The following is a 21591-nucleotide window of genomic DNA, read 5'->3' on the forward strand; positions in this document are numbered from 1 at the left end:
CACACTGAATTTCAATTTACAGTGTTCCTTTACTTTCATTTAATCTGGGTTATCTCATTTCTTTAAAACACTGGATTCCCTTGTTGTCAAATCAGCAAAAATATTTCAGAGATAAAAGGAATCCATCAATTACTGTGGGTGTGCTCAGCTGGGTTCGATTCTTTGTGACCCCATGGACTATAGCCCGCCAGGCTCCTCTGTCCAGGGGATTTCCCAGGCAAGAATACTGGCGTCGGTAGCCATTCCCTCCTTCAGGGGATCTTCCCAACCCAGGGATTGAGCCTGAGTCTCCTGCATCTCCTCACTGCAGGCAAAGTCTTTACTGATGAGCCCTCGGGGAAGCCCCCATCAATGACTAAGAATGGAATTTAAAGGACTGCCTTCAGTCATTCAACACATTTTTTTTTTTTTTAAATCTATAACTTAAGCATCCTATATTAATGTTTCTTTTTTCAAACACCCAGGGAGTCTCAAAAAAAAAAAAAAAAGTAGTGGACTTGGTCTCCTCTGGACTCTCGATAGATCCCACTGGCCCTGCTCCCACGTTTCTAAAATAAGGCACTGCCTGCCTCGTCCCAGCCCCCCAAGGCCTCCTACCTGGCTGACCAGCGATGACCATGGGCTGCACAAACAGCTGGAATAGCTTGTCCAGCACCAGATGCAGGAACAGCACAAGGGGCTCCAGGCGGGAGGAGTTCAGGCAGATGATGCTGAGCTTCAGCTCGTGTTCCAGCGCCGACTCACTGATCTTCTGGTCCAGCACACGGATGGGGAAGGTCACCTGGCTCTCCAGGGAGTGGCAGAGGGTGAAGAACTTCTCCAGATGGTTGTCCTGGGAAGGCAGATGGCAGGCCTCGTGGGTCTCATCCCATCAACCCTCACCGGTGGATTCATAAACACAATCAAATAGCAACTTCTAGGAAGAACCACTTATCTAGTGTTTCAGAGCAGAAGGTCTAAGACATGGATGTTTCAGACCCAGGTTATGACTTTCTTCGCAGAGTGGAGTGTACAACATAGATCCTCTCAATAATTATTAGCTGAAGAAAAATTAATTTGTACTCTGACCTGTTTATAGGCAAGGGCAAATACACCGGACAAACACACTGCCAAAATAAGGGCCTAGGCCGATGCAAAACTCAGTCAGTGGCAGGGGAAGAAGGGAAAGTAGAACTGAAAAAGATGTTGGAGGAAAAATGGCAGAGTTACAGACAGAAATGTCTGACAGTGAAGGTACTAGGCTGCTTCAACACTTTTATAAGGTCTTTATTTCTTTCAACATTAAATAAAACCTAACAGGTTTCCAATTTCCCACGGAGAACTAAAAGGTCTTTTTTTTTTTTTTTTTTTTGGTTTTATCCGTGCACAAAGCTTTTCATTGATCTTTCATTGACCTGTCCTTAGGAGTCTCTCTGCTGCACCTCATCTTCATTATTAGCCTTTTGCTCTGATTTAAACTTGACCTTGATGTTCCTTACCTGGGTGTGAACAGAAGAAACAGCTTGCACTTCAATATTGAAGACTCCTTTATGTCCTTCAGCCCACTTAATGGGAGGATTCTGTGAAGGGACTTTCTGTATTAAAAGGGAAAAATAAAAGCAATTCAATTCCCTCTTCTCGTTACTAACAAGGAGAGTAAAGCAACTTGGCAGTAGATATCAGGGTTATACAAATATAAAAACCCCTGGAAAACACAACTTGGCCTTAAAAGTTAGGAGCCCTGGATTCAAGTTCAGTTCTACACCAAACTAATTATTTTTACTTTGACAGGTCAGTGAGACTCTCTGGGACTTTGTTTTCTCATGCTGAAAGGAGGGGTTTGAAGTGAGTGATCTGTCAAATTTAAGCTTGCATCCAGCAGCTGGTAATCCTGATTCTACGAATTAAAGTAATATCCTAATGATTTCTCCATTAATCAGGACAATGCCGGAACAAAGTGTAGAATATCTTTAGAAGGCATGAAATTTTAATGCTTTTGAGTGACTGCAGTTTTGTTCCCTTTTAACAAAATGTATCTGAGTAGCAGTCCTTCTAGGCTCCTGCTTTAATTACTCAAAATGACTTTTTATACCATTTATATGTCAATAGCCCTGCAGTCCTCAGAGACCATTTCTTGCCTTAAAATCTTCAGGGAATTGTCATCTTACATCACTGAGGGAAGAGGGCCTACGCTCACCCAGCCATGTGAGTGCAGGTTTTGTGTCTCTTGCATTTTAACGAAAGGGTGCATGCTCTACTTGCAAGGGTAGGACGTATACATGGGTTGGGGACCTTTGGACCCAACTCAGAGAGAGTCACAAACTGGGGCCCAAGGCTGCATCCAGCCCACAGACAGGTGCTGTTTGGCCCAGTGTTAGAAACTTTGTTGAAGTAGTTGCCAAACATTTGAAAATCGGACAAATTCACATGAAAGCCTGCTTTTCTAACATCTTTTGAGAACTGGAAGATGTGAAGACATTGGTCTTGCATCCCAGCATGGCACTGATCTGAAGAGCAGAGGGACCTTGTATGGGAAGACAGTCTCCGGTGTGAACAAATTCCACCAGGAACTGGCATTCATGAACGAGTCTGACTCCTGCAGACACTGGAGTTTGCAGTAAGCTAAAGCAATACAGGGGCTTCCCAGGTGGCTCAGTGGTAAAGAATCTGTCGGCCAAAGCAGGAGACATGGGTTCAATCCCTGGAAAAGGAAGTGGCAACCCACTCTGGTATTCTTGCCTGGGAAATCCCATGGACAGAGGAGTTTGGTGGGCTACAGTTCACAGGGTCACAAAAGAGTCAGACATGACTTGGTGACTGAACAACAAAAACAAAAAGCAATACTGATCATTAAAAATACAATATGAGCCATCTATGTCACTTAAAATTTTCTAGTAGCCATATTTAAAAATATATTTAATGTGACAATAATTATAATACTAAGTGTCACTGAACCCAGTACAGCCTAAAGATTATGGTTTCAACATGTAATCAATATACAAAATGATGGATGAGATATTTTACATTCTTTTTCTGTTACTAAGTCTTTCAAACCTAGTTTGCATTTTTATTTTTATAGCACATCTCAATTTGGACAAATCACATTCTGTCCAAATTGAGATGTGCTCTAAAAAGTTGCAACTATACTGGACAGTGCAGGTCTAAAGGATATTAGGAGAAGTTGAGGGCATATTCATAAAGATAGCTTAGGGAAGTAGGGAAAAGGACTAATATCTACTTAAGCATTGCTTTATATATATTATCTCATTTAATGTTCAGAGCAACTTTGTAGGCAGATATGGGCTAGATTTCATCTTTGAGCCTCAGAGAGGGTAAGTAATTCACCCATTTCACACTAGGGCATGGTAGAATCTGGGTTTTGGATAGAGATTTGTTTGTCTCCAAATCCAGGTTTGTTTGGCATCATTAAAAAGATAACTGGGCATTCTAGGAAATTAGAATATGCAGCTTGATGTTGAAAAGACGGTTTTGAGGACTTCAGCAAGGGGCTGTGTGTCCAAATCATGAAGCAATTAGGGAATGCCTGTGAATACATTCAGGTTGATCTTAGGTGGTTTGAGACCAGTTTTGATCTAAAGTCGGGAATATGTCTGTGACCCAGAGCAAAGGAAGCTTCTCTCTCCAGGGGGAAAAAAAAGGAAACTGAAAATGGAATAGCCTGGGGATGGGAGCTGTGTAGTCAGAGTAGGGAAGAAAGTTGACTCTAAAATTTGGAACAAAATTCAAATTCCTGGGAAATTCTTCAACTTGAAATACGCAAGGAAAACAAAAGAGATGAAGAGGAACCTATAAATTAAGAGTCTTAAAAGACACGTTTATCAACCAATAGCAATGTATGGCATTTATCTGGATCCTGATCCATAAACAAACAGCTGTTAAAAAAATGACATTAATGAGATAATTGGAAGTTTGATCACTGACTGGATATTTGAGGATATTAATAAAATACTGTTAGTTTTTAAGGTATGACAATTGTATTGTGATGATTAAAAAAGATCCCTTATCTTTTAAGGTAAAATACTAAAATATTTATACATGAAATGAAATGATGTCTGGTATTTGTTTCAAAATAATTCTTATTGATGTAAACCCACACCAACCAGAACGAGAAGCATGAGAGCTGGTGCTGGTGCAGGCAGAAGGGAGCGTTCACTGGGCTCCTTTACACGAGTGGACGGCAGCAGAGTGTGTGGGCAAAAATGGCAGCACAGGAAACAGGAGGGAAAGACTGCTGACATTGGTATCTTTAGAGGAATAAGAGCCCCAATATCCACCTGAGGACTGTGACAACCGACCAAGAAGAGAAAACTGATGGAATCTGGCATGGGAAACTTTTACAAGGAAGGAAGCTGAGAGCAACTGTTAGCACAAGTGGGCTGTATTTGATTCCCTTTTAAAATACACTATTCTGAAAATCTCTCTGTTACAGATAATACAAGGTACAGTGCTGCCTTGGTACAGGATGAATTTATCAAACATTCTGAATTGGTAATAAGCTAAATGAATGAGGTTGTAAAGTCAGTTATTTCTCCCATCCTATCAGAACAAAGGGCTCTCTGAAAACACCCTGTGCTGACAGATGACAGCTGCCCAAAATGGACTGAGCATCTTTGGTCATGTATAAAGAAATGGGAAGTGGGTCTGGAAAGGTGGTCCAAGACTGTGGCTGGACAGGAAGCAGCTGATGGCCAGCATGCTGGTTACCTCCGCAGAATGCATAGAGTAGTTGGGTGGCAGCTTTTCCAAAGCAACTGGGAGACAGTAGGATCCAGTTTGAAGACGTTCGTTTAAGAGAATAGGCAGCCACTGAAACAGACGATGTAAAGCATAAAATGATATTTATTACAGCACATAATTCTTGCAATTTATCTAGCTCACAATAATCAAATGCAACTAAATGATGATTAGATATTGACCAGGGCTCTTTTGGGCAGTAATTTCTGTCAAGTTCTTTGCATTTTAAATTCCTTGAGAGCTCCTGAGATGGTATTATCAATGATTCACAGCTTTCAGAGCCAAACTAGTAGCATTTTTTTCTTTATAGCCAATGTTTGTGTGCAGCTGAACGTGAAGGTTCAGTTTACCTTTTATATATTTTAAAGAAATAACTCTTCCTCCTTGGAGGAAAAAGTTGTTTTTATATGTGAAGCATACACACACACACACACACACACACACACACACACTTACTTTGGAAATAATGCACATTGTAGTATTTTTTTATAAATGAGTATTCTTCCAGTATCGATCACCTACTACCTTTCATTCCTGAAATTGTCATTTGCTAAGTCAAGTCATCTCCGCTCTGCTACTTCTGACAGGAAAAAAGCAAGTGAAGAGAATGTAGTTGCTTATCTCTGCAGGTACCCTGGCTGCACCAGCAACCGCAGTGTGAATCTGCAAGTTGAAAACAACTCACTGAATATCCCAGGAGACTTTCTACTGAGTTTCCTTGCTTCTGCTGACAGCTGATATGATAGAAGGTGAACAGGAGGTGGTGATTTACTGTAAGCTTAGCAGGGAGCTTAATTTTCACTTCTTCATAGAAGTCAGGAGACCTGTTTCAAAAGCACATTATACACGAATAACTTTTAGCAAGAATGACGGCTTCTCTGACTATAAATTGTAACACCACGGACCCTCTGCCCCTCAGGATTCGCCTGCTTGGTGTTCCACTTCTCATTTTACATCAGCCTGCTCCTAGCTGAAAGTCCTTGAGATCAAGCTTCTGTCACTGGATACACTTCACTTACATAAGGCTGCTCACAAACTAAAAGCTTTGTCAGGGAAAAAAAAAATCCCTGCACACAATAGAAAAATCCAACAACTTAATTTGGACAAGGGATGAGGTGTAGAGTTGTGCTCTGACCTCCTTTTCTATTTCTATCCCAAGAACAGGGTATGACACTCGGCTGGCACTCAACAAAAATTTGCGGAAAACAAATGAAGGATGCAGGAAGGAAAGGGGACCCGATTTTACTGAATTATGAAGTCCAGGAGTTTACTAACAGCTTCATGTACATTACTCATTTAACCCTCATCTCAGTCCAAGAGGGTAGGTTCAGAAAAGCACTTATATGGGCCAAGGTTACCAAGCTGGGGTCAAAGCCAAGTCCATCTGATCCTGAAAATGTGAATAACAGTTTAGATGTTATTCTGTGACTCAATTTACCCACATAAAAATGAGCATTCCATTTCTCCTTTGGTCAACTTAAATCTTAAAGTAGGTAGTGGCACAGGTGTGGAGTGGTGTATAGAAAACAAGGAGACAGAGCAAGGAGGACTGGATTTTGCTTCTGGCTCCTCTAGTATCTCAAAGCTAAGCAGGACATTTTTTTCTTTATGTAACAGCATAAAACCTCTCAGTATCATACGAGGGTAGAAGGTTCCAGAAAAGTCAAAACAGTATTAGGTTCTTGAAGATACATTCTCCCGATCACAGTTACTGGCAAAAACTGTCTGCAACATAGAATCAGGGAACTGGCATGGACTATCTCTGTCCCTTAGTCCCTGAATTTAAAAAACTGGTAGGAGAAATCACCTAGAAGATTCAGAAAATCAAGGAGATAATGAAACAAGCTTGGCATATGTCTAAGACTGGAGGATACACTTACTTGTTATGGTATGTAACGGCTGTGTACACTTCCTGCAGAAATTCAGGGCCATTGGATTTTCCAAAGATGACCTGTTTGCCAGTACAGAAAGGGTCAAATTAACTGTGATATTTGAGTAAATCAAATCAACAATCATCCCAGTAGGATGCTCTGGTCTCTTAGAGTTGTATTTTATAAATTAAGAGGGCTGACTTCTACAAGTGACCCAACTGATGCAGAAGAACTGGCTACAAAAACAAACTGAGACCCCAAGGGGCTACATCAGTGACCGAGGGCCGCAGGCTTGCGAGAGTAGAAAGCCAGAGCTCTCTCCATTTGCCTCTCCACCTAGAGGTCTGTACTTCAGGGCAATGTCAAAGGGTTGTATCCTCAGTGAGATCCCTTTTCCAGCCTCTTTTCCCTGGGTACTTTGGTCATTAGGATCTTCACTGGCCACACATTTATGCTATTTAGAAAGACTCCTCTTTGGACACACGTTAGCCCAAAAGGCCCATGACTTCACAAGTGGACTCACTTTTGGATTAAAAAAAAAAAAAAAAAGAGCCTTCCCTTCTAGATCTGATAATGCCCATGCCAGGTCCCAGAGCTTGATGAGTGGTGAACAGGCTAGAGTCTGGCCCCTACTTGTCCCTGGCTGGGCACCTTGGCTACCATCAGGATCTGCAGAGTGGTACTTGGAAACCCTGATGGACTTGCCAGGGGTGAGAGCAGTGAGAACTAGGGGAGTCTTCCTCCTAGGGTTTCTTCCCCACAGCCACTGCAAGAAGATACGTTGTGTTGGGAAGGTAGGTGGGACATTAAAATATGGTTTGCTGAATCACTTCACTGTATATATGGCAGACATTGGCACAACATTGTAAATCAACTATACTTCAATTTAAAACAATTTGGCCATTAAAAATAAATTAACTAAAAGGTGCTTTTATGAAAAGTGAATATTTGAAGAATGGGAGCACTGGAAAAAAATGTCTTCAATAGAATTCTATGACTTAAAACAGTAATAGCTAACCACCATCTCATTTATAGGCAGCTGGTTAAAAAAAATACAAATTCTGGGGTTTGGGGCTCCTTAGGGGACACTGCATTACGTATTTTTATTTGATTTATCTTTTACCTCAGGATGAAGATCCATTCCTAGAAGGTGTTGAGATGGTGTATGTTTTTTGCTACTAGGCATTACTTTTTTTAAAAATCTCTAGATGTGGACTGGGACTTGAATAGATGTGTATCACAGCATACAACTGAAAATACAGCAAACATGGCTGACACCCTGGGCCTGTCTCTCTACTTCTTATGCTGTAAGGGTGGTTGGAACAAATTCATGATATTTTTCAGTCCTCTAAAATGATATGCATTTCCAAATTTCACAGCTCACTGTGGAATAAGTTTCGACTTAGGCTGACCCGGATTCCCTATCAGTATCCTGGGACCAATAATGAACCAGCCACGAAGTGCTCTGGACACGCTCAGTGGTACTGGCCTGAGTCAACACACTGCAGACCGATCAGCCCTGGATTTTGTCTGTGTGAACTGACAAGGAAGTTCAGCCCACCCTGCTTAGAGGCAAATGCTTATTCCCGTCCTTACAGGCATAGCACTGCTGGCATCCTCTCCACACATAAATTGGATTTTGATTGTGATGTTCCGGGCAGACGCTAGTTTGTTAGCAAAGTTCAGCCTCTGTGGGTAGACATAGAGAAGGTTTCTGGAAAAGAAAAGAGGAGGAACCAGTCAGTAAGGTCTAGAGTCTACTTTAACCAAGTTGTTCAGGGGATGCTGAAGTCTGCACTCATAAGGTGACTGTTTGGAAGGAGATTTTCCTCTCAGAAGTGAATTACTTTTGGAGAATAAATGCATTATTGTTGATTCTTCCTCTTCAACGGCAGTGATCTGATAATAACCAACACTGTTCTCTGTTTTGCTACACACAGAGAGGTGTCTGGTGCAGCTGGGAAAGTCCTGGAACGTAGAAACCTGCCCAGAGGTAACTATATGTCTGATACAAAGATAAGAAAACAAAAAGGTTCTGCTCATTTTAAGAAGAAATCATGGCCACAGATGATGGCCTAATTTCATTTCTCCTTTCTAATTCCATGTGGCACCTAAAAAAAAAATCTTAATTGGGCTGCACCATGCTGCATGTAGGATCTTAGTTTCCAGACCAGGGATTGAACCTGTGCCCCCTGGTTCAAACGGAAGAGCAGAGCTTTAACCACTGAACCACCAGGGAAGTCTCCATAGTTTCAATTTTTTATTGTCATGACATATTACACTGGTTTAACTTTCTTTTCTTATATAAGATGACAGTTCCTTTAAGCCCAATTAGCTATGTAACATAATACAACACTATGAATAATATACCTATCCATTCAACAACTATAGGACAAATACTAGGCTGACTATAACTTGGTATATTTTTTCTTTCTATTTGCATTACTACTACTATAATCCACTAAAAAGGAAGCTCTATGAGGGCATTTTTATCTGATGTTTTTGATGTTTTATCAGATTTTTATCTGATGTTTTTGACTCACTGATGTATTCCCAGCCCTATACTGGTGCCTGGGACATAGTAGTTGCTAGAAACATTACTTGTTGAATAAAAGAATGAATGCATATACATTCAACTAACCATATTCCTGACTTTAAGAAACAACAGTGATACTAATATTTATAAGTATCATTAATATTTATCCTAAGCTGGGTAGTTTCTTTAATTCTCAAAATTATCCTATAGATAGATACTATTTTCATGGCATCGCCTCCACAACACAAATGAAAAAAAAAAAAAATGATATAGTTAGGAAATGGCTATCAAGAGCTGAAGTCAGGCACTCTGGCTCCAGAGTCACGCTCTTAACCTTATCTAAGCTCTGTTCTCCTCAGATAAGGCTCCCATTAAATAAAATGATAAGAATGGCCTTTTCAGACTATTCACGACATCTCTCAGAGGCAAGCTTGCCTTAATTCTCTGGATCTCATTATCAACAGTACACCAAAGGCTGATTTGATTGTGTCATGTTCTCTGGAAAAATGTCATGTCTTCCTCACTCTTGGTCCACAATTCTAACTCCTAATTACACATTCTCCCCAAAAGGACACATTCTGGCCCCAAAGGCTTCAGATGACAAAACAACCTTTGTGTGAATTAGATTATCAAGAGAACAGCAATCAGGAAGGAGGACCAGGTGACCAGACTTTTCCCTCTGTGATACTTTACAAGGGTTTGCATATCAATCCATACCAGAGCTTCTTAGCCTCACCACTACTGACATTTTGGACTGGATAGTTCCTTGTTGTGGGGACTTTCCTGCACATTGTAGGATGTTTAGCAGCATCGCTGGCCTCTACCCACTAGATGTTAGTAGTATCTCCCCTCTACTCAGCTGTGACAAGTAAAAATGTCTCCAGACATTGCCACGCATCCCCAGGAGGGGCAAAGTCACCCTCACTTGAGAACCACTGACCTATACGTGTGAATTTTGCATTACAAATCTATACAACTATGCCTGGCAAATTCTGTCTTTAATAGATATAATCAGTGCATCTATTGGGTCCATACTCATATGTAAAGGGCTTCCATTGGAAAAGTATAAAGTCAATATTCAAGAATGAGGCAGAAGAAAATTTTTAATGTTTGATTTATGATGTCAGAGGTAGTCAGGGACTGAAAAACCAAAAGACAAAGATGAGACTGACACGGTTCTTCAGTTCTATCCTCTTCATTGTGATAACCTCCCCCGTGTGGGTGTGCACTGTGTGTGTGTGCATGAATGCAAGCAAATAGTCTTTTTGGACCAATATTTACATAAATTCATGAATTAACCCCATGGATCTTCCTTGCTACAACAGCATTAACAGTGACAACACTAAGAACCACAACCCTGGACAAGTCTCAACGACCAGGCCAGTGAATCTGAGTCTGATGGACGCGCAGATGAGAAACTGAGGCCCTGAGAGGTAAAGTGACAGCTCACTCCATGCGTTACCCTCCAAGTGGGCACAGAGTCCAGTTCGGCGCTGACTCTACAATGGCCGTCTCAGTGATGCCTTCCAAATCTTGCTCTGTCACACCGAGGGACCCCAACTGTGATGCAGGCAGGTAGACCTGAACTTCAGAGGCCATCAGGAGAGGTCACAGATTAGTAATGACGGCAGAAGGCAGTTCATGGTCGGCAATGCAGGTGTCTGTGTGGCTTATACACTCCTCTGCTCGCTTTTGGTCATCTCGGCGGCGACCACACCCACCAGTAGAGCCAATGTTTACTGAGTGGCCATGTGGGGAGTGGTTATGGGCTCTGAAGTCAGACTTAGGCAAGCTGCTTAGCTTTTCCAAAGCCTTTCCTAAGCTAACCCCAGTTGGGGTTAGTAATTGCACTCATTTCCTAGGGCCATAGGGAATGTTAATGAACAAGAACTTAATGATAGCGAGGTGATGAGTGTTATTCCACAGAGCTAAAGTGGGATGCACACCCCACCTACACCCTCCACTCCAGATCATCCTCATTTCTCACATCCTGGATTCCCACAGTGCTTTCTGCATTGCGTTCTCTCCTAGATTTGCCCCTTTCACTGGACTCCTTATATGTTGGTTAGAAGGATCTTTCCCAAGTGTAAAACAGATGATGTCAGGAGCCTACAAGGGTTCCTAAACGTCTTCTCATGGGCCTACAAGATCTGGCCCTTGGCAATTTCCCTGATGTTACCAGGCATCACTTTCCCACACTGGCCTTCTTCAAGGCCTAGAATATTTCAAACTCATTCTCACCTCGGGGCTTTCTATACCTGCAGTTTTCTCTGCCTAGAAGAGCGTCACCTGGTTCTCTAACTGACTCATTCCTTCTCATCTCTGGGGTTTTAGCTCACATGTCAGATCCTCAAAGAGGTCTTTCTCCCATCCTACTTAATTGGGCCACTCCACTCACATATTCTCTCTCTTTTATAATTACACGATGATCATACATACATATGCTTACAAAAATAATTATGAATAATGATTATGAAAATACATGATTATGAAAATAATATATGTATCCATTCTCTTCCATCTTGAATACTTGCAAAGTACAGAAAAGTAGAAAGAATAAAACAACAACCACTTGATATCCCAACACAAAATTACTGCCAAGGCTAGCATATGTTCTTCTAGTCTTTTTCCCTCTATATGTTAAATATTTTTATCAAACATTTTTATATACAAAACTTTAAATAAGCACTAAGATTATTTCCTTTTTTTTTTTTCAGTTCTAAAGTTAGAATGAACACTTTCTATGTCTTGCCTCTCTGCAATTCAGGGTACTTCTGGAAGAAACCCTTTTAATTCTATATAGTTCAGTTTCTTCAGTTTTAAATTAATTGAAAAGATACCAGTCAACCTTTCTTATGCTGTGCTAGAAGAAATAATGAGCCAGAGTTCATAAAAATGCTTTGAAGTAGAGAGATGAAAGGGTCTGTGTAAATCACAATGGTAGTAGGCCAGCAAGCCTGGATAAGCAAGTCAGCTGTCAGCACACTTTCTCCTACATCCCAAGCCAGGGCACCACCTACCTGTCCTACACATCTCCCAACACCAGTCGACAGTTTTGCACGTGGCTTCCAAAGGGGTTGCTGGCCCCTACATTCAAACATCATTACCATGAGCACTCAGCGTTCTGCCCTGTATGAATGCACTTTCTACAGAATACAGAGCAGGAAAGAAACATCCAGAGAATTCAGTCCACATTCCTTTTCTGTGGCCCAGAGACTGACTAACCCAGAGAGGTTAAATGATTTTGCCTAAGAATTTTTTTAAGAAGATGCATTTCCCAAGGATCATCATAATTCTTAATGGCAAGAATGCTAAGTGATATGTTTTGTTAAATCTGCATGATTTCTAAGAAATGAATGTAAGGAAATAGTGTTTTTTCTTGGAAGGAAAGATCTACCTACAGGTTCAGTAATCCACAGAGCCTCAACCAGATAAGAATAATTATCAATAAACTGATAAACAGTCTCATACATTTTATATATGGTAAATTATAAATGTGTGTGTGTGTCAGTCGCTAAGCTGTGTCTGACTGTTTGCAACCCCATGGACTGTAGCTTGCCCGGCTCTTTTGTCTATGGAATTCTCCAGGCAAGAATACCACAGTGGGTAGCCATTCCCTTCTCCAGAGGATGTTCCCAACCCAGGGATCAAACTCAGGTCTCCCGCATCGCAGGTAGATTGTTATGGTCTGAGCCACCAGGGAAGACTGAGATGATTTTTGAGAATGTCGACTATAACTGAACTAGGAATCCCTCGTTACTGCAAAGTTATTTCAGAAGCTTCTTTAGTAACTACAGGCCTAATGTAAGTGTAGGCATTTAGTATAATCTCATCTTTTCCCAAATGTGGGCAAAATTGCTTCTCTTCAGTCAGGTGCATCACAACACAGAACAGGATGTTTGGTATTCATCAACAATTTTCTTTCCAAAGTCACTTCAGATGGCTTCTCTTGATTATAGACTATTTTAGAAACTCCAAATTCTTTCCATTGATTCAGCAACAGCCCCTCAACTTATTTTTAAACTGTTGGCATTGAGCAGCCCCAGGAAGTCAGAAGTTAACTTGTGGAATCTGGCCATTATTAGATCCAATTGTTGACCAAATTTTCTCTGCTTTTTATGGTTTGGGGATCATCCTCTATTTATTTTTTTTTTTTCATCCTCTATTTCTTTTGCTGAAAACGGGTTAACTCAAGGGACCTTGAAATCTTTGAAAGCCACAATGTCGAAAACATCAGTTTGGTTTCTCCTCCGTTTAGCCTATTTTTCATCGAGGGCAAGGAAACAAAGAGAAAAGCTGCCCTACAAAACAGAAAAACAAACTACAGAATGGAAGAAAATATTTACAAGTGATACAGCTGACAAGGGGATTATCTCCAAAATACACATACAGCTCATATAACTCAGTGTAAAAAAGCATACAACCTAATAAAAAAAATGGGCAGAAGATTGAAACAGACATTTCTTCAAAGAAGACATAAAGATGGCCAATAGGCACATGAAAAGATGCTACATATTGCTAATTATTAGGGAAACATAAATCAAAACTACAGTGAGGCACCACCTCACGCCAGTCAGAATGGTCATCACCAAAAAGTTTACAAATAACAAACGCTGGAGAGGGTATGGAGCAAAAGGAACTCTTCTACACTGGTGGTGGGAATGGATATTGGTACAGCCACTAGGGAGAACAGCATAGAGGTTTCTTAAAAAACCAAAAATAGAACTACCAGATGATCGTGCAATCCCACTCCTGGGCACATATATGGAGAAAACTATAATTCAAAAAGATACCATGCACCCCAATGTTCGTTGCAGCACTATTTACAACAATACATGGAAGCAACCTAAATGTCCATTGACAGAGAGTGGATAATGATATAACCGAAGCTGCTTTTACGCCAGGGAAGGTGAGCTTGTATGATTAGTGACCCTCATCAGGTAAGATACTGAGTGAGAATATTCTTTAAAAAAACTACAAAATGAAAAAAATAAAATAAAACAAAAAAACTACAAAATGGAGCTGCCCTGGTGGCTCTGTTGTAAAGAATTCAGCTGCCAATGCAGGAAATCAGGTTTGATCCCTGACCTGGGAAGATCCCACATGCCAAGGAGCAATTAAGTCCGTGTGCCACAACTACTGAGCTGGGCTCTAGAGCCCAGGGCCGGCAACTACTGAGCCCACACGCCACAACTACTGAAGCCCAAGGGCCCTACAGCCTGTGCTCCACGAGAGAAGCCACCGTATGAGAAACCTGCACGTCACACCTAGAGAATAGCCCCCACTCACTGCAACTAGAGGAGAGCCCGCGGAGCAACAGAGACCCAGCACAGCCTAAATAAATAAATAAATAAAGTTATCTTAAAAAAAAAAAAAACTGCCAAATGTTCTACAAATAGAAGGTGGACAAGTCAATTTCCTCACCTGTAATAAAAAGGCTGGAGTTAAGTCTCAAATGCAATGATACTCAAGAAGAACTTAGAAGATTGCAAGATATGATACAAATGAAGATTCTTTTCCTATCAAGACTATAAATGTAAAACAGCTGAGGGAACTTTACAGGGCAACCTTAAATACTCTGCAGGGCAGTGAGATCTGAAAACATGTTAACGAAAGGATCAATTTCTCTGGGTCTCTCTCTCCATCTTTCAATTGATGCCTCTCATGTATCTCCCGGTGGTCCTCACTTACTCCCTCTCTCCTTCCCTCCCTCCTCTCTCTCTTTCTGTCTTTAAAACATGTGTGTGTCTCTGATTCTCTTTCAGTGTCCCTCAGTTTCTCTCTTTCTGTATCTTTCTGATACACCCTCTCTCATCCTTTTCTCTCCCTCACAATCTCTCAGAAAATGCTAAAATGTTCCTTCTGTAGGGGCACTCCTTCAGTTTCACTGAGTCATTAAAATCCATTTTCTTCTGAGTCTGCAAGCATTTGATGATTTCTCACCCTGGGCTGGGCCTCGGTTGTGGGCAGGATGATAGACACAGGGCCTGAGATCTGTGAACATCTCAGAATTCTACAAAAATGTCCGAGACCCTCAAAAATGATTAACTCAAAAATATAAAAAGTAAAAAAAATATATATATATAAAAAGTAAAACTTCAAAATAAAAATTAATGAATTTTAAATTAAAATTAAATGCTTATCAAATGCAACATTTTATCAGTTGACAGTAACACTACTAAGTTTAACAATAAGCAAAAATTCCCCCCCCATTTTTGCAGGTTGTTATAAAATTACACATTAGGTATATGTAATTAATATGGAAATAGATACATCTTAATATGTTTTTTTTTTTAATTTTTTTAATTTTTTTTAATATTATTTTATTAGTTGGAGGCCAATCACTTTACAACATTTCAGTGGGTTTTGTCATACATTGACATGAATCAGCCATATAGTTACATGTATTCCCCATCCCGATCCCCCCTCCCACCTCCCTCCCCACCCGACTCCTCAGGGTCCTCCCAGTGCACCAGGCCCGAGCACCTGACTCAGATACATCTTAATATGTTTTAATTGCCAACAAAGGTCTGTATAGTCAAAGTTATGATTATTCCAGTAGTCATGTATGGATGTGAGAATTGGACCATAAAGAAGGTTGAATGCTGAAGAATTGATACTTTTAAACTGTCGTGCTGGAGAAGACTCTTGAGAATCCCAGGAGATCAAACCAGTCAATCCTAAAGGAAATCAGTCCTGAATATTCATTGGAAGGACTGCTGCTAAAGCTGAAGCTAAATCACTCTGGCCACCTGATGAGAGCAGCCGATTCATTGGAAGAGACCCTGATGCTGGGAAAGATTGAAGGAAGAAGGAGACGGGGTGGCAGAGGATGAGACGGTTGGATGGCATCACCAACTCAACGGACATGAATTTGAGCAGACTCCAGGAGACAGTGGAGGACAGAGCAGTCAGGCATGCTGAACTTCACGGGGTCACAAAGAGCCAGACACGACGCAGTGACTGAAAGCAACAGCAGCACAGGTGCTTTGAGAGGCTTAAAAGGAACATGGCTGTTGAAACGGGAGAAAAGATGAATAAGATATCAGATAAATTGGTTTCTCTGTTTTATTAGCTTTCTTGTAGCTAGAGACACAAGCGTTGGTTTAACAGCAGGCCGTTAGCAATATGCACTGGATTGAAGTAGATAGGACAGTAAATTGGAACCCACCTCTCCTGATGCAACACTACTGAAACAGCTTTCGATATAAAAAGCTCTCCAGGTTTCTAAATAAACACTTTCAACCTAACTACTTTGGCAATTTCAAAGTAATTTCTTTTTCTTTCCCTGGTGTTGTGAAACTCTCTCTCTCCAACCGTTTTTGCAAAGACAGAGCCAAAGAATTGATAAACTATTTGCTGAAGTGGAAATGTAGCAAACTAATTGTATGAATAAGATGCCCTCATTCAAAAACTATAGAAAAAGGCCAGTGGCTCTTACTTCTTTCAAGCAACAGACTTTGAGTTGAGCAGAATGAAATTCAAATGCCTACTAAAATAAGTAGTATCTTATAGGTACCTGATGTCTTTTATTCAAGCATTCCAAAGAAAAAGCAAATCTAGAGATACTATTTTGAGCTATCTATGCAACGTGAGAAGCTGGAGAGGTGGTTTTGTATGTCATTCACATTTCACTGCCAGAAAAATGTATTTAAGATGTAATAGCAAAGGTAGCTAACAACATGTATTTCTTACTATGTGCAGGCACCATTCTAACAGTAGCTAATAGCCCCAATGACAGTACTGCTATTTAGCCTCATTAGGCAGATGATAAAATTGAGGCAGAGAGAGGCTGTACTGTAGAACCTGCACAAGGTGATAGCTGGCAAAAGGCACGTGTGACGCAAATCCAGGTGCCCTGAAGCTCATGCAAGATCCTGTGCCCATAACCACTGCTGCTTCTAAGAACAGCAGTAAACACTTTCTTTGGTCAACAATGAGGCTCACCAGAACTTTATCATAAGGTGGTCTTCTTATTAAATTGTTTACAGGCACTAAAGGATGCTTCCCCAAGAAAATTATGAGATTTTTTTTAAGTTTAAAATAAAAGCTTACAAAGTTTAAAATAACTTAAGGATAAGAGTGAATATTGTGGGGTGGGAGGGGTGATTGGGATGGGGAATACGTATAACTCTATGGCTGATTCGTGTTAATGTATGACAAAACCCACTGAAATGTTGTGAAGTAATTGGCCTCCAACTAATAAAATAAAATAAAATAAAAAAAAAATAAAAAAAAAAAGAGTGAATATTGTCCCTTAAGGTGTTAGATAGAGGTTTTGGTGTTTTAAATACATTGAGTGCAAATGAAGTTAGAAACCTCAGAGTTTAGCACCTGGTATATTCTCCAAAATTTCCTTTCACCCAGAAATTTTATACCTTGTTATACAATCTCTGTAATCTGCCTCACATACTTTTTTTTTTTTTTAGCATGAGAATGTTTATAAATACATGCATAAAAATAAAATATTTGCTATGTCCTGTCTTGTCATTCCATGGTCTCATGCCATTAATTTATGTTTATTCCTATTTCTAATACTCTATAGTTTAGATGAAAGCACAGACTCACAAAGGAATCAGTGAAAAATGGAAAGGAGAAGAAAACCCCTACTGTGTAGGGTGAAGGGAGCATTTCGCGCTCAGAAATCAGAGCAAGAGAAATGGAACGTGCAACTTGTAGGACACGAGCCAGAGTCCCCACAAGGCGGCCTGCCTCAGCGCAAGAATGGAAGGCGGCTCTGGCATGAGTCACAACAGCGGCTTGTCCCTCAGTCACCTCTGGGCTCCGCGGGCTAGGCTGCAAAGTCTTGGATAAACGCTGGCGTTGTATTCTCAACACTGGGGACCTCTACCCCTCACCTCCACAAAAAGCAAATGCAGTTAACAAATCAGAGACAAGACGTTACCATATTGTCTAGAAACACGACAATGATCCCACATGCTCTCTCCACACTCGTTATGTTAAATTAGTACATTCAAAAACAGAAATCCAATGAGAGAGAAACAGAAAGCATCAACAAACTCCAGGCCTTGTCATTACACCACTTTTAAAGATTTACAGGGCAGGGGCAGGGGTGGGGGTGGGGGCGGAACTGTCGACACTTTCTCATTGACGGACTACAGTTTGAACATCAAATATGAGGTCTTTGTATAGAATACCTATTATAACTACAAAGCATCCGTCTTTGAACATGAACTAACTAACTGTTCACAGCTCCTGTATTTCAGACTACCTTTTCTATTACATCAATCCCCATCCTTTCTTTTTTTTCCCATCCCTTCTTTTTTTTCCCCATCCCTTCTTTCATGAGATAGATTAAAAGTTGCTCTTTAGTGAGAGCTTGGTAAGTCAGTATTCCTATAAAATAAAGCAGGACCTCAAGCTGGGACAAAGAGACTGCTACCTTTTAGAAAGAGTTAAAAGCATCTGAGCTCTCCATAAAACCCATTTACTTATTGAGGAAAAGTTCAGTTAGTTTTCAATCACAAAAGGCCTAAAGGGAAAGTTGGGATATTTATGGTCTTAGGTTTTATCTAGACGAAGTTCCCAATGAAAAGAATCACAAATACACAAGCGTTTGAAACATGCTGGGGAAAACTGACTGCTTTAAGGAAAAAATAAATCTCTCTCCAACTCTGCTTGAAACGTTTTTTAAAAGATACTTTGTTTAGCTGAAAATTTACCAGTTAAGATATCCAGGTTACCAAATACTTCTTTTGAAACTCTGCTTAGCAGATTGAACATAGTAAGTGGCTTATATATCATTCACTCCCACTTTAGTATGAATTAGTTTACTCAGTTCCTGCTCTTCTTACAAAAAGGTTAGATTTATGGACTGTAGTGTGAGTGGAGAAAGGAAATAAAAAGGATGACAGGAGATTTCCCTGGTGGTCCGGTTAAGGTTCCTTGCTTCTGATGCAGAGGGCATGAGTTTGATCCCTGGCTGGGGAACTATAACCCCATATGCCACACATACCCAAAAAAGGACTGTGGGGTAATTATTAACCATGAGACACTGCTTTGGGGAAGATCCTCAGTTGCTTTGGGTGTGACGGAGAGTGACAAAGTTAGGGGAAGCTGAGCAAGTTCCCAAATCCAGATTTTTTTATTCCAAAATTTGTTCTATAACTTCCTTAAACTTGACACTGATAATATAGTCAAAATGTTCACTAGATAACTGCAGCTCTTCCAACTCCCAGCTAACACTATAGAACCCATGATGTGATTTTAAGGTCTAAGTTATTTGTACATTCTTTGTGAGTCTCACTGTGGGAGGGCTCAGAAATTTGTTAAATAGGTCAAGCTTCAGTTGGTTTAGTAGAATACTGTTTTCAGTGGGTTTCTTTTAGGATGAATAGAAAATACATTACATTATTTATTTATTTATGTTAATTAATGTAATATAATACATTAATTTAATTCTACACAAGCAGAGATTGGAACTACTTTAGCAATATATATTTCAGATATCTTGAAAAACTCTCCCTTCCACAGCTATATTTTGCATTTCACTCAGAAAATTTATATAAATTATACATGTATATATATATATACACACACACATATAAACAGATGCTTCAGAGGCGAGTCTGTGGTGGGGTGTAAGGGGTTGTGGGGTAGGTAAGGTGCTACATGATGGGAAACAGGATAAATGACCCCATTCCTTAAAACTGGGTTGGCCAAAAAACTTGTGTTCTTTCCGTAACATCTTACAGAACAACCAGAATGAAATTCTTGGCTAACCCAATATATACAGCTTAGGGTTTTTTCTTTACTACTCTGAATCTAAGACAACTTGGGAAATCTGCTTTAACCTGGATGAAAAAAAACAAAAACCAAAACGTGCTGTCTCATATAATAGGCTTGTTTCTTTGCAGGGTGTATTAGTGAGGGCTGGGGATGGGGACTCCCCTCACCTTAGAGGATGTGTGAAGAAGCAGTTAATTTTCTCCAGGGAGAATGTACTGCAGATGTCCTAGGAATATACCAGGCTGATGGGAACACTCTCCACAGGGAGCCTGGCCCTCAGCCTTGGGGGAAGTAAACCACTCTCCCTCACCCACCTTCCCACCTCCCCACACTCCTTCAAATTCATACACCTGGAGTGCCTCAGCTTTTGGTAGCCTGGTTAAGAACTCTGGTAGCAGTTTCTAAAACAGCTCCCAATGATGCCTGACTCCTGCTGCTCTTAGCCTCCGAAGCTCCCTCGCCTTGAGTGTGGGCTGGACCTAAATGACTCATTTCTAACTAGAAACTTTTCTAATCTACTAGTCTAAGCAAGATTACCTTACAAAAAGACTCTAGCTCTATCTTCTACTCTCTCTTGCTGATTCTCAAGCCATCGATGTTGTGAGCTGCGCTACTGAGAAACCGATATAGTAAGGAATTCAGGGGATCTCTTGCCAACAGCTAGTGAGGACTTAAGGCCCTTAGCTTAACAAACCAAGAGGAACTGAATACTGTTGTCAACCACAAATTGATACTGCCAAGATGGTCGCTGACCAACCAACTGAACAACAAGGGCATCCGCCAATCTGCCTCAGTGGAGACTAAACCCTGCACTGTTGAGGCTGTTGCCCTTCAGCGCCCCCAAGGGAGTTCAGAGTGGAGTAGGGCGCTCTGTGCTCCAGGCAGTTTGGTGGGACAGGTCTTCAGATAGATGTTTTAGGAACAGATTTTATGATCCCAATCTCCTTATACCTAGAAAAGCACGAAATCCCTTCATGGTGACATCAGGTTTAGCAACAGACTTTTTGTAAAATGAATGCTTAATGGTATTCAACTCCCCCTTCACCAAAACCTTAATATATATATATATATGACTTTCTCCCACTGCTGCTTTGGAGCAATCTCTCAGAGCGATCTGAGGTGCTGCCTCCTGGGCTGCAGTCCTCATTTTGCCCCAAATAAAACTTAACTCATAACTCACAAGTTGTACATCGTTTTTTTCGTGGACACTGTCAACAACCTCATGAGTGAGCTCAGAAGTGAATTCTCCCCTTGCTGACCCCTGGGGTGATCCCAACCTTGACTAACATCTTGACCATGGCCTTTTGAGAGCCCTGAGTCAGGGGCACTCAGCTAAAACACATCTGGATAAAACACAGAAGCTGTGAGATAACAACTGTCTATTGTTTCAGGCTGCAAAGCTTCAGTTAAGTAACAAGTAACTAATACGAGTATGTACATTTTTTAAAAGTATGTTATGTATTCACTGATATTTAAACATGGGATTCCTTTAAAAATGCTTTACCCTGTAACATTTCTGCCTCTTAACTGTATCTCAGGGTTATTACTGCCTCTCTATGGGCTATAATGTTCAAGCTGGTTTTAGAAAAGGCAGAGGAACCAGAGATCAAATTGCCAATATCCACTGGATCATCGAAAAAGCAAGAGAGTTCCAGAAAAACATCTATTTCTGCTTTATTGACTACGCCAAAGCCTTCGATT

General features: G+C 40.7%; 1 protein-coding gene across 4 annotated transcripts in view; it reads right to left on the reverse strand.

The window, feature by feature from the left end:
- The window catches only part of DOCK8 (dedicator of cytokinesis 8), a 222900-nt gene that overhangs the window by 78386 nt on the left and 122923 nt on the right, over positions 1-21591 (reverse strand). For all 4 annotated transcript variants that reach the window (XM_065907912.1, XM_065907916.1, XM_065907913.1 and 1 more), the window contains 6 exons: positions 8202-8319; positions 6615-6685; positions 5420-5558; positions 4705-4806; positions 1479-1574; positions 598-832 (listed from right to left, as the gene is read on the reverse strand). In XM_065907912.1, the coding sequence (XP_065763984.1) occupies positions 598-832; positions 1479-1574; positions 4705-4806; positions 5420-5558; positions 6615-6685; positions 8202-8319 (761 nt within the window). The remainder of the gene's footprint in view (positions 1-597; positions 833-1478; positions 1575-4704; positions 4807-5419; positions 5559-6614; positions 6686-8201; positions 8320-21591) is intronic.

Source organism: Muntiacus reevesi, chromosome 17, assembly GCF_963930625.1.
Source record: "Muntiacus reevesi chromosome 17, mMunRee1.1, whole genome shotgun sequence".
Classification (NCBI taxonomy): Eukaryota; Metazoa; Chordata; class Mammalia; order Artiodactyla; family Cervidae; genus Muntiacus; species Muntiacus reevesi.